Below are 13,909 nucleotides of genomic sequence, written 5' to 3' on the forward strand. Positions count from 1 at the left end.
GGCCCTGGCAATGTGGGTATCATGGTGCTAATGGGGCAGGTTCATGCGGTGGAACGCTGATTCTGGGCTTGGGAAACAAGCACAGACTGGTGGGACCACATAGTGTTGCAGGTCTGGGATGATTCCCAGTGGCTGCGAAACTTTCGCATGCGTAAGGGCACTTCCATGGAACTTTGTGACTTGCTTTCCCCTACCCTGAAGCGCATGAATACCAGGATGAGAGCAGCCCTCACAGTTGAGAAGCGAGTGGCGATAGCCCTGTGGACGCTTGCAACGCCAGACAGCTACCGGTCAGTTGGGAATCAATTTGGAGTGGGCAAATCTACTGTGGGGGCTGCTGTGATGCAAGTAGCCCACGCAATCAAAGATCTGCTGATATCAAGGATAGTGACCCTGGGAAATGTGCAGGTCATAGTGGATGGCTTTGCTGGAATGGGATTCCCTAACTGTGGTGGGGCCATAGACGGAACCCATATCCCTATCTTGACACCGGAGCACCAAGCCGGCGAGTACATAAACCGCAAGGGGTACTTTACAATAGTGCTGCAAGCACTGGTGGATCACAAGGGACGTTTCACCAACATCAATGTGGGATGGCCGGGCAAGGTACATGACGCTCGCATCTTCAGGAACTCTGGTCTGTTTCAAAAGCTGCAGGAAGGGACTTTATTCCCAGACCAGAAAATAACTGTTGGGGATGTTGAAATGCCTATAGTTATCCTTGGGGACCCAGCCTACCCCTTAATGCCCTGGCTCATGAAGCCGTACACAGGCAGCCTGGACAGTAGTAAGGAGCTGTTCAACTATAGGCTGAGCAAGTGCAGAATGGTGGTAGAATGTGCATTTGGACGTTTAAAGGCGCGCTGGCGCAGTTTACTGACTCGCTTAGATCTCAGCGAAACCAATATTCCCACTGTTATTACTGCTTGCTGTGTGCTCCACAATATCTGTGAGAGTAAGGGGGAGACGTTTATGGCGGGGTGTGAGGTTGAGGCAAATCGCCTGGCTGCCGGTTACGCGCAGCCAGACACCAGGGTGGTTAGAAGAACACAGGAGGGCGCGGTACACATCAGAGAAGCTTTGAAAACCAGTTTCATGACTGGCCAGGCTGCGGTGTGAAAGTTCTGTTTGTTTCTCCTTGATGAAACCCCCCAGCCCTTGGTTCACTCTACTTCCCTGTAAGCTAACCACGCTCCCCTCCTCCCTTCGATCATCGCTTGCAGAGGCAATGAAGTCATTGTTGCTTCACATTCATGCATTCTTTATTCATTCATCACACAAATAGGGGGATGACTACCAAGGTAGCCCAGGAGGGGTGGTGGAGGAGGGAAGGAAAATGCCACACAGCACTTTGAAAGTTTACAACTTTAAAATTTATTGAATGCCAGCCTTCTGTTTTTTGGGCAATCCTCTGTGGTAGAGTGGCTGGTTGGCCGAAGGCCCCCCACCATGTTCTTGGGCGTCTGGGTGTGGAGGCTATGGAACTTGGGGAGGAGGTGGTTGGTTACACAGGGGCTGTAGTGACAGTCTGTGCTCCAGTTGCCTTTGCTGCAGCTCAACCATACACTGGAGCATACTGGTTTGATCCTCCAGCAGCCTCAGCATTGAATCCTGCCTCCTCTCGTCACGCTGCCGCCACATTTGAGCTTCAGCCCGCCACTTACTCTCTTCAGCCCGCCACTTACTCTCTTCAGCCTGCCACCTCTCCTCCCGGTCATTTTGTGCTTTCCTGCACTCTGACATTATTTGCCTCCACGCATTCGTCTGTGCTCTGTCAGTGTGGGAGGACAGCATGAGCTCAGAGAACATTTCATCACGAGTGTGTTTTTTTTCTTTCTAATCTTCACTAGCCTCTGGGAAGGAGAAGATCCTGTGATCATTGAAACACATGCAGCTGGTGGAGGAAAAAAAAGGGACAGCGGTATTTAAAAAGACACATTTTATAAAACAGTGGCTACACTCCTTTCAGGGTAAACCTTGCTGTTAACATTACATACATAGCACATGTGCTTTCGTTACGAGGTCACATTTTGCCTCCCCCCTCCCCATGGCTACCCCCTCAACGCTCCCCCCTCCCCGTGGCTAACAGCGGGGAACATTTCTGTTCAGCCACAGGCAAACAGCCCAGCAGGAACGGGCACCTCTGAGTGTCCCCTGAAGAAAAGCACCCTATTTCAAGCAGGTGACTATGAATGATATCTCACTCTCCTGAGGATAACACAGAGAGATAAAGAACGGATGTTGTTTGAACGCCAGCAAACATACACTGCAATGCTTTGTTGTACAATGATTCCCGAGTACGTGTTACTGGCCTGGAGTGGTAGTGTCCTACCATGGAGGACTGAATAAGGCTGCCCTCCCCAGAAACCTTTTGCAAAGGCTTTGGGAGTACATCCAGGAGAGCCGCAAATGCCAGGGCAAATTAATCCTTTCACATGCTTGCTTTTAAACCATGTATAGTATTTTAAAAGGTACACTCACCGGAGGTCCCTTCTCCGCCTGCCGGGTCCAGGAGGCAGCCTTGGGTGGGTTCGGGGGGTACTGGCTCCAGGTCCAGAATCAGAAACAGTTCCTGGCTGTCGGGAAAACTGGTTTCTCCGCTTGCTTGCTGTGAGCTATCTACAACCTCCTCATCATCATCATCTTCTTCGTCCCCAAAACCTGCTTCCATGTTGCCTCCATCTCCATTGAAGGAGTCAAACAACATGGCTGGAGTAGTGGTGGCTGAACCCCCTAAAATGGCATGCAGCTCATCAGAGAAGCGGCATGTTTGGGGCTCTGACCCGGAGTGGCCGTTCGCCTCTCTAGTTTTCTGGTAGGCTTGCCTCAGCTCCTTAAGTTTCACACGGCACTGCTTCGGGTCCCTGTTATGGCCTCTGTCCTTCATGCCCTGGGAGATTTTGACAAAGGTTTTGGCATTTTGAAAACTGGAACGGAGTTCTGATAGCACAGATTCCTCTCCCCATACAGCGATCAGATCCTGTACCTCCCGTTCAGTCCATGCAGGAGCTCTTTTGCGATTCTGGGACTCCATCATGGTCACCTCTGCTGATGAGCTCTGCATGGTCACCTGCAGCTTGCCACGCTGGCCAAACAGGAAATGAGATTCAAAAGTTTGCGGTTCTTTTCCCGTCTACCTGGCCAGTGCATCTAAGTTGAGAGTGCTGTCCAGAGTGGTCACAATGGAGCACTCTGGGATAGCTCCCGGAGGCCAATACCATCGAATTGTGTCCACAGTACCCCAAATTCGACCCGGGAAGGCCGATTTGAGCACTAATCCACTTGTCAGGGGTGGAGTAAGGAAATCGATTTTAAGAGCCCTTTAATTCGAAATAAAGGGCTTCATCGTGTGGACGGGTGCAGGTTTACATCGATTTAATGCTGCTAAATTCGACCTAAAGTGCTAGTGTAGACCAGGGCTCAGAGAGGGCAACGTAGTTACTGGTACTTCAGTAGGTCTCCATCTTGCAGAGGGCAGTGGTGCGCACACAAACCAGCATGTGAGTCAGTAATGCAACATGCCATTAGGGAACCTATTATCCTGTGGTGTGGAGGGCAGCTCATTATTGTGCACCACAGCAGCTGGTTATAGAGCAGGGAAGCCATCTCCTTCCAGCAAGAGGGTTGTCATCGCTGCTGCTGCTCTGAAAGATGGGCACCGCGTTTTTATTCAGGGGTGGAAGGGAAGACAATGGCGAAAGCCCGTACTTGGGTCACGCCTTAGATTATGTCTGCACTGCTGTTAGAGATGTGAGCAGGCATACCTGCACTAGCTTTAACCTACCTAGCTCGCTAAAAGTAGCAGTGAAGACACAGTGGTGCAGGCTTTGGGAGAGGATGGACAAGCCCGCCTGTCCCCTTGGTACATACCCTTTTTGCTAACCTGCACTGAAGCCTGCCCTGCTGCATCTTCACTGCTGTTTTTAGCAAGCTAGCTAAATTAAACCTAATGCAGGTATGCCTACCCGAGCCCCGGTCACCCCTTCAACTGCAATGTAGACATACTTGAGAGTGTAGTGATGGGGAGAGGGAAGTGTTCCTTTGGCAGATTGCGCTAGATAGGGACAACCTGGTGTTTATTAATGGTGAACCAGCAGCTGAGGTTGGTTTAATTTTTGTTGTTGTAGAAATTAGCAGCAAGTTGAAATTTAAAAATAATTTCTTAAAATGTAAAGAGGCAAAATGGAAAATACTTTTTAAAAGAAGATTATCCCCAAACATAAGCCCTAAAGCAAGAAGAAGGCATAAATTTTCCAGTGTGATTTGCTCTCTGGAGGATTGAGCAAGTGCAGTAGGTCAGGAGGAGAACAGTTTTGTAAATTATACAGCCTCTATTACATTCCACTCAAGAAAGATAAAATAAAGCTAGATGGAAAATAGATGTGACATCCATAATATAAGAATTGTTTACCAATTCTGCTCAGCACACAAGAGCAGAGCAAGGGATATGAACAGTACTTGTAGAAAGTTGACTGAGAGGGGAATTATACAAATCATGTACTTGTAAGGGGGAAGCACGTTTTATTTTTAAGTGAGTTTGATCAAGAAGAGTTGTATAGGAAAACAGAACATAGTAATGGTACTTCTGAGGGCATTCTGCACCAAAAAAATAAAAATTCTATGCACAATATTTTAAAATTCTGCAAATTTTATTTGTCAGATAAATGTGGAGGCTCCAGCATGGCATTGGGAAGCACAGGCCACTGGCTATAAGAATGTGGGAGATCACTGTGCAGCTCTCCCCCTCTGGGGGACACAGATTCAGCAGTGAAGCTGCACCCAATCCTGACACAGTGCAAGGACCAGTTCTGCCCCAGAAACACCCAAGGGCCCTGCCCCTCCATGCCATGTGCATCAGGTGTGGGCAGGCAGGCTCACCAAGGCAGGATCCAAGTGTGGAGGGGCTTAGTGGGGGGGGGGGGAGATCCAGGTGTGGGTTGAGAGAGTTCTGTGTTGGGCAATCTGCATATGGGCAGCTCAGTGGGGGATCTGGATGCGCAGAGGCTTGTTGGGGTATTTGAATGCAATGGGACTCTGCAGGGGGATCCAGGTGAAGGTGGTTGGGGCTCAGCAGGGAGGGATCGGGGTGTGGGGAGCTCCATGGGGGGTCCAGATGCTGGGGGAGTGGGGCTCATCGGGGGAGTTCTGGGTAGAGTGGGCTTAGGCTTGGTGAGGGGGTCTGGCTGCATGGGGGTTGGGTGGATAGGGGAGCAGCTCCCTGTACAGTGATCCCTCCCCCTGCAGCTGAGGAGTGATGGGTGCAGGAAGCGCAGGTGGGGGAGTTTGCAGAGCTTCCTTCAGCTGGGAAAGAAATCTGGGGGTGGGTCTAACTCAGGCCCAAATGCCGTGCAGGGGAAGAGGAAGTCCCGTCCTTCCCCAGCCCAGTCAGGACTAGCAGCTGAGCCTGGTACACAGTAGGAGCCACCAGCTGGGTCTTCCCCAGTTCCGCCCCTTGCCCCACAGTGATTTCCTTCTCTGTCGGCTGCCCTGGGTGCCCAAAACATACTGCTGTGGAGGTCCTTTTGCTTCTCCATCAGAAAGTCACATTTTCTGCGGGGAAGCAAAGAAATCTGTGGGGGACGTAAATTCTGTGCATGCACAGTGGCGCAGAATTCCCTTACAAGTATAGTGGCTGTTTAGAAATCCTGTGGAGGAAGGAAAGAATGCCAGAAAACAAAAAGACAGGTTTCAGAGTAACAGCCGTGTTAGTCTGTCTTTGCAAAAAGAAAAGGAGTACTTGTGGCACCTTAGAGACTAACCAATTTATTTGAGCATGAGCTTTCGTGAGCTACAGCTCACTTCATCGGATGCATACCGTGGAAACTGCAGAAGACATTATATACACAGAGAGACCATGAAACAATACCTCCTCCCACCCCACTGTCCTGCTGGTAATAGCTTATCTAAAGTGATCATCAAGTTGGGCCATTTCCAGCACAAATCCAGGTTTTCTCACCCTCCGCCCCCCCCCCCCCCACACACACACACAAACTCACTCTCCTGCTGGTAATAGCCCATCCAAAGTGACCACTCTCTTCACAATGTGTATGATAATCAAGGTGGGCCATTTCCTGCACAAATCCAGGTTCTCTCACCCCCTCACACCCCTCCAAAAACCACACACACAAACTCACTCTCCTGCTGGTAATAGCTTATCCAAAGTGACCACTCTCCCTACAATGTGCATGGTAATCAAGGTGGGCTATTTCCAGTACAAATCCAGGTTTTCTCACCCTCCCACCCCCATACACACACACAGTCACTCTCCTGCTGGTAATAGCTCATCCAAAGTGACCACTCTCCCTACAATGTGCATGGTAATCAAGGTGGGCCATTTCCAGCACAAATCCAGGCTTTCTCCCCCCCCTCCCCCCCGAAACACACACACACACACAAACTCACTCTCCTGCTGGCAATAGCTCATCCAAACTGACCACTCTCCAAGTTTAAATCCAAGTTTAACCAGAACATCTGGAGGGGGGGGTTAGGAAAAAACAAGGGGAAATAGGCTACCTTGCATAATGACTTAGCCACTCCCAGTCTCTATTTAAGCCTAAATTAATAGTATCCAATTTGCAAATGAATTCCAATTCAGCAGTTTCTCGCTGGAGTCTGGATTTGAAGTTTTTTTGTTGTAAGATAGCGACCTTCATGTCTGTGATTGCGTGACCAGAGAGATTGAAGTGTTCTCCGACTGGTTTATGAACGTTATAATTCTTGACATCTGATTTGTGTCCATTTATTCTTTTACGTAGAGACTGTCTCCAGCAGGAGAGTGAGTTTGTGGGGGGGGAGGGGAACGGAGGGTGAGAAAACCTGGATTTGTGCTGGAAATGGCCCAACTTGATGTTCACTTTAGATAAGCTATTACCAGCAGGAGAGTGAGTTTGTGTGTGTGGTTTTTGGAGGGGGGTGAGGGAGTGAGAGAACTTGGATTTGTGCAGGAAATGGCCCACCTTGATTATCATACACATTGTGAAGAGAGTGGTCACTTTGGATGGGCTATTACCAGCAGGAGAGTGAGTTTGTGTGGGGGGGGCGGAGGGTGAGAAAACCTGGATTTGTGCTGGAAATGGCCCAACTTGATGATCACTTTAGATAAGCTATTACCAGCAGGACAGTAGGGTGGGAGGAGGTATTGTTTCATGGTCTCTGTGTGTATATAATGTCTTCTGCAATTTCCACGGTATGCATCCGATGAAGTGAGCTGTAGCTCACGAAAGCTCATGCTCAAATAAATTGGTTAGTCTCTAAGGTGCCACAAGTACTCCTTTTCTTTTTGAGAAAACAAAAAGGACAGTGTTTTATGACTGATGGGTACTCATCAGCCAGCCTCTATAGGGAAATGCTGAAGGTGAAAGCTAAATGGTGTGTTGTGTTCCTGCCCTCCTCTAACATCTCTGGAGACCCTCGTTCAAATACTGGCTTCAGAAGTGAAAGGAGTTTGCAGGTCTCACCTTAATCCCTAATGGGCATTAGTCTGCCTCTCAAGACCACTACGCCACTGTGTGATGTGTAGAGGCAGAGGATTTGAATTAGCACAGGCAGAGTGGAGGAACACACAGTGACTGTCTTGCGGGGGCTAGGACTAGACTAGCAGGGGGTGCTGATAGAACTGAGGTGCGCTGCAGATCCACTCATTCATCAGACCACCACATTTCCACCCTTGTTTTAAAAGAGATGAACAACAATGTATGTTTGGTTCCAAGCATCTGTCTTACTGCCGATGTGAAAATTGGAAAACGAAACCATAATTGTCTTTAGTTATTTTGTTACTGGGGCACAGATTTTGTTTAAGTTATTGGAAAGACAGAGTCCCCTAATGTCCCCTAGAATAAATCTCATCCCCCGAAGGTCCTCCCTTCAGCCTCTGAGCTTAGCTACTGTAGGTGTCCTGTTATCTGAGGGCTCAGGTCTGATTTAACAAAGGATGTTGGCCTCAGCAGAGGTCAGTGAGAACAGCAACGGCTTCCATGGATTAGAATTTTGAAAGCTTGGGTTCAAGTCTGCAGATGGCAGAGAGAAGAACTGAAGGTGGCTGAGACAGTGGTTGAAAGCCACGACACCGTTCTGCACATGAGAATACTAATGAGGAAAATGTGAACTGATGTCCCAGAAAACGAGCTCCGAGCAAGAAATGTCAAGGCAGAAGGGGCTGCCAAAGTCAGAGGCCAGGGTAACCAAGACATTTTCTGTACAGTGGATTATGAAGATGCTGCGGGATGATAATGCTACACTGGGGGGGGATGTGGTGGAGCTAATCCTTGAAGATTCGAGTCAGGAAACAGCCAATTTTGTTCCCTTGGAACGAGGAGGTGACTGTTGACGCTGGAGATAAATGCCCATCTGGTGCCATTCAGAGGGTTCCTCTTAATAATTCCCTCCTTGCAGAGCTGTGCGTGGGGGTGGACAGAGCTTCCTCCGCCAGCCAGTTGGTGTCTGTTAGGTCTCTCTTGGGAATGGTTGTGGTTGCATTGCCCTGTACGGCTCCAGAACTCTCCCATCTGGGCTCTTGCCAGCCACAGTGGGTGGCAGCTTTTCCAGAAGCTGCCTGCAGTCCGGGCTGCCTGGCATGCCTCGCGTGGGACGCAGCACACGACAACCCCGAACACCATGGAGCAGCAGCGAGTGCGTGGTTCAGGAGATCAAACCAGCAGGATTTGACAAGGCTGCAGATGGAGTTACACTGGAGGATTATGATGGAGAAGAGAACTGGCAGCAGAGCTAAACTGAGCGGAAACCAAACCGTGCCAGGGCCATCGGCAGTGGAAAAAGCCCAACTGCCTTGATCTGAAGCAGCTGGCTGTTTAAAGGTACAGTACATTATTTCTCTCTTGGCCGAACGCGTGTATTGAGACATTATGTGACTGATTGCCCAGTTATATTCATCTGCAGTGGGGCCAAATTCAGATCAGGTATAAGCGGATGCATGCCCTTTGAAGTCAATAGTAATGCACCTGCTTCCACTAGGTCCAAATTTGGCTCACTGTGTCTTAGGATTTTCTTTCTATTTGTTCTTGTGGAACTTCCCCGTCTTTCTAAATCTCGTCCTCCTGCAAAATGTGGGGATCGATATTTATTTGGGGTTTTTTTTATTATTTTTATCCTTCCAAATAACTTATTGAACATCTGATTTTTCTCTCTCCTAAACAAACGGAAGAAAGGTTTCCGAGCCAATATAATGATCTCGTTCTGATGCGTGTGCTGTGTTTGCTAAATCCGTATTAGGCAGTGTAGTCTCCTGAAGGAGATTGGACATCAGGGTTCCTGGAGCCTGTTCCTGGCTCTGCCAGTTGAGGAGTTCAGTGATTAGAACCAGGAGTGGGAATCAGAACTCTGGGATTCTGTTTTCTGCCTCTGCTGCTTACCCACTGCAGGCCAAATGCGAGTCCCAGCACACAGCCCCAGTGTCTGGGCCATGTGCTAGAGATTCTTCCAGGGGATGGGAGGAAGGATGTGCAACAGCTACAACAACGTTTCCTGATTGCTATTCTAGCCTCAGGGCTGCAATTGCTCCTACCCACCCGACCTTCTCGTTCTCCTTCACCCCCAACCTGCACAAGGGGATGTCAGCTGGATTGGCGTAGTTGCCGTTCCAATTAGCCCTAGCCCTCAGATAACCTTCCAAACACTCTGCATGCCAGCCGTAGGCATGGTTCTTAGTGTGTGTGTGTGGTACCCCTGCAGTCCAGGCACAGGTCACGTAACTTCTCTGTAACGTGGGTATGAGAATGCTCACCATTCCTGCTACAATGTAGGCTTAACTCTCCTTCATAAAGTCAGTTCAGACTCTTGGCTGAAATAGCTGATGGAATTGCAAAGTTGTTGTTGTTGTTATACAAAGGATGAGCCAATTGCAAATGCACGTTATGTAACCCAATTCTGTTTTTCAGATAGTAGCAAAAGTCACAAGGCAGTTTGGTTTAACTAGAGGAACGGTCCATTCAGGGAATGGGGATAATGAGAGTAAATAAGTGTTAGCAATTAACAAGTACTACTAATTGAGTACTTGAGTCCATTAACACTGTTTTAGCAAATCTAAAAATCCTGAAGTGAACAGAATACTGTCTTCATGGAGATCATTAATAGCTCATGAAGATCATTTATATCGCATGACATTTAGGTCACAGGTCAAAGTCTAGGCATTCTTGCAAATCTGGGGAAAATTGCCTTTCCAGGCGCATATGCTGGGCATGGCCTTCAACTCCTAATGGGCCAGGAGACTTTCTGGTCTGACACATGCAGAATGCCCCAGTTATGAAGGGTTATTATGAGAGGAAACCTTAGAATATAACTTTTGAATAATTATCCAGTGATCCATTGAGTTGGGATTTAATAGAATATTTGTTTGTTAAATTAATGCCAATTTATTGATGGGTAGTTATAAAATATAGTAGATGTACATCTTATTAAACAATGGTAAACCATAAACAGTTGGCATTGAATTAACAGACGTTAGGGTAGAACAAGGGCTAAATTCTACTCTGATTTATATGGGAGTAAATCCTATTGGTTTTAGTGGGAGTTACCTAGGTCACAGAGCAGAATTTGGCCCTAAAGAGAATTTCAGCCAATAGCAATCCGAAAATTTCTGATCCCCCAGGGATTAAATGGTGCAGCCTCATGGAATTCTGTTGTCCTTAATCACAATTCCCCAGAATTTAAATGGGAGTTTTGCTTCATTTAGGATTGCAGAATTTGGCCCCTGACAATTGCCATTAAATGACATGGTCATAGCATTAGAGTACAAGACCTCTGTCCTCCAGATTTGAGTATAGGGTACGTTACCTGGTGATTACTTTGGATCTTCCAAAGTCTAATCACTAGGGTAAAAAGAGAAGAGACCCTCAAATTCCTCCACATTTTGGATTCCTATCTGAATTGAAGTTCTGCACATTCAAAATTCACCCCTCTATAGCAGTTACTGAGCAATCTGTAGGGGCATTTGATGCTATGTTCTTCCATGTTATTTAGCTGTAAACCCTATTGTTAAGTAACTCCGGAAGTAACAGAGTCTACCTTGCTCTTTGTGCCTTTAACTCAGTGTTAGCCATACTTTTTTGTATGCAAAAGTGATGCAGTTTTGCACTCTCTGTTTTTAGGGAAAGTTATCATTCAGGTGCCGTGGCTAGACTGACCAAGAGTGCAGCTCCAGGGTATCTTCTGTGCAAATGGTCAAGATATTCTGACAAGCCCAGCAAAAATGCCATAGCAGGAAGAGGAGGAAGTGGGATCATGCAGTCTGGATAAAGCAGACCAGATTTGTTGCAGGAAAACCATGAGGAATGTAGCAGTCATACAGAAGCATGTAAAGATGCCAAAAAGAAAAGTGGGCAGAGATGATACAAGCAATCCTGTTAATGTGGAGTCTTCCATTCTCAACAGTAATAAAAGATAACTCCATCATGCCCAGAGGAATCCTTTAGATTTACAGTACAGTGCATGGATGCATGGCAATCTAATAGAAAAGGTTGCTCTTAGCCATTAGCAGTGGTTTGAACAGCTCATGAAGCAGAAGCTACCTGAAATTGGCTGGAATATCAAGAGGTGGAAGGGCTATTGGATCCACTCAGCGAAGGTAACGTTGGACCTCTTCTCTTTTGTCCCATTTGGAAAATACCATAGAGGCACATGAAATCTCTGTTCAAAGGCATAATATGTGTTAACCTCAGCGACGATGGTAGCCAATGAGAAATGATGGCCTGATGCTGATTGCACTGAAGGAACAGATTAAACTTCACGGAGCATTTACAAAGCAAAAGAAGATTGCATCCCGTGAAAGTGGTGAACCCAGCCTGCCAGGTGGGAAAACAAATGCAGCTGAGGTAAAAGATGAAAATTCAAGGAACTCTGCAAGTAGGGAGCAGAGGAAATAATACTCCAAGGGGGCTTATTTGAAGTGTGAGTAAGATACCTTCAGTCTGCAAACAAGGACGTTCAGAAAGAATATTATTGGATGTGGACAGATGCAATGAATACAAAGGAGGTCAAAGCAGCCGAATGAAGTTTTTATGAATAATACAGAATTCCTAATGCCAAATCATAGTCTATTGATTTGCCAGCAGGGTTTCAAGGAGAGTTGTTTGAGGAATATACATATTTAATAGGCGCATGATACTTCAGAGCTGCAGCTAGCTGGAAAGAAGCTGCTTAGGAATCTTACTGGCCTTTGTAGACCCCTGTACAGTAATTAATCCTGTGAAAACTCAGTGAGGTGAATAGGAAAATGGTTGGCACCTGAGGACTCTTGCTAAGTGTTGCGTCCCTCCTATCCCTGGCCATCAGGCAGCATATGCGGAGGCGGATTTGCTCATGCTGAATTTCTGTGCAGTGTGGGGGGAAGCTTGCTGGAGGCTAGGGAACGTTGTGGAAATGTCATTGATCTCAAGCCATTCCTGGATGGCAATGTCATGGTGGCCAAGCGGAGTCTCAGAAATGTTATTAAACTCTTTCTTTCCTAGTGCAGCTACTTCCAGCGAGTAGAGGTGGAGTCAAAGGGGCAGGATGTGGTGGGAGGGGCTCAGATTCCCTGTTGGGGAAAGGAAAGAGGTTTGACTAATTGCAGAGTATGGGCTGAATCCTGAGAGATGCTGAGCACTAGAAACTTGCATCACTCAGCCCCTCTCGGGATCGGGCCTTGAGTTGCTCTCACTCGCTTGATGGCTTAATGAAGCTCAGGCTCGGAGGGGCAGGTGGTCCCTGGGGTAACTCCCAGCTCTGGTGCCATCACTCCAGGTTGGCACCAATGTGAGGGAGGGGAAGTGGGCTCAATGTGCCTCCAGGATTTACCCCTTGTGATGCTCAACATTGTGCTTGAGGTCTCAGCCCGACGTGTGCACCAGCCTTAGAGGCGACTCCCTGGCAAAAGCTGTTGTCTTGTGTTAATAAAAGCACCAGCCAGCCCCTTTTTATAATTTACCCAAAGCCAGGTCTGTAATGTGCTTGTTGAGAAATAACCCCCGTTCCTTTCCATGCAGGTGACGACTTCATCAGGAAGTAAATGCTTCTCCTGTCGCTCTGCAGCAGAACGAGATAAATGGATGGAGAACCTGCGGCGTGCCGTGCACCCAAATAAGGTAGCGGCTTTGAGGAATTGCCTCTGTAATAGTTCTGCTCCTCGTTATTACATTTTATAAGCCAGTGCATGGTAGCAGCAGGGGACATAGTGTCATTTTAGTGACTAAGTGTAATTGGAGGTCAGCTTTTTTCCGTATTACTTTCTGCCACAATTATATTTACGGGAAAGTGCCAATTATTTCCTGCCCTCTCTTCCCCAGTACGTGCCTCTTGGGCTGTCGCTGAGAAACAATCAAACCTCAAGAACCTGCAGTCTTGTTTTAGTACTAATGATACTTGCTACTTATCTAGGGCTTCCGGTCCTCAGAGCGCTTTACCAGGCGGCCCCCAGACAAACGGTGACGTCAGGGGTAGAATACAACCCTAGATATTCAGTCCTCGCAGCAGCCCCTCTGGCACTGGTGGGGTTTGCGAGCCACATTTGGGGTTTGCGAGCCACAAAGAGATGGGGAAATGGAGGCACAGAATCTCAGTGAGTTGCATGTGGCCATGGAGGAATTTGGGCTTGGACATGGCTCCCATTCCTGTACGCAGGCTACCAGGCCATCCTGTTCCCTATATCTGCTGAATTTAAAACTGCAGCAACAAACTCTTTTCTGTGAGTTGAGCATGGGTGGTGGGGGCTGAAAATGTGCCCTTAGAGCTAGTCGAAGCTAAAGGCACCTTAAAAGGGAGCCTAGAGCTGCCCCCTTCTCTGTGTGCCAGGGTAAGGACAAAGCAGATCACCTGTAGGGTTTCACAGCTGACACACTCAACCAATAAGCTGTTTTTGTTGCTGAAGGGGCTCTGTGCATTCATTCTTGCTAGCAGCAGCAGGTAACTGTGTATGCTG

At 47.8% G+C, this 13,909-nt stretch overlaps 1 protein-coding gene across 14 annotated transcripts in view; it reads left to right on the forward strand.

Annotated features, from left to right (window-relative positions):
• The window catches only part of DAB2IP (DAB2 interacting protein), a 275,146-nt gene that overhangs the window by 193,793 nt on the left and 67,444 nt on the right, over positions 1–13,909 (forward strand). For all 14 annotated transcript variants that reach the window (XR_012155308.1, XR_013634766.1, XM_073314876.2 and 11 more), the window contains one exon: positions 12,978–13,076. Coding sequence is in view for 12 of the 14 variants with exons in the window: in XM_073314876.2 (XP_073170977.1) it covers positions 12,978–13,076 (99 nt within the window). In the remaining 2 variants the exon portion in view is untranslated. The remainder of the gene's footprint in view (positions 1–12,977; positions 13,077–13,909) is intronic.

The sequence above is a fragment of the Lepidochelys kempii genome, chromosome 16, assembly GCF_965140285.1.
Source record: "Lepidochelys kempii isolate rLepKem1 chromosome 16, rLepKem1.hap1, whole genome shotgun sequence".
In the NCBI taxonomy this organism is placed as follows: Eukaryota; Metazoa; Chordata; order Testudines; family Cheloniidae; genus Lepidochelys; species Lepidochelys kempii.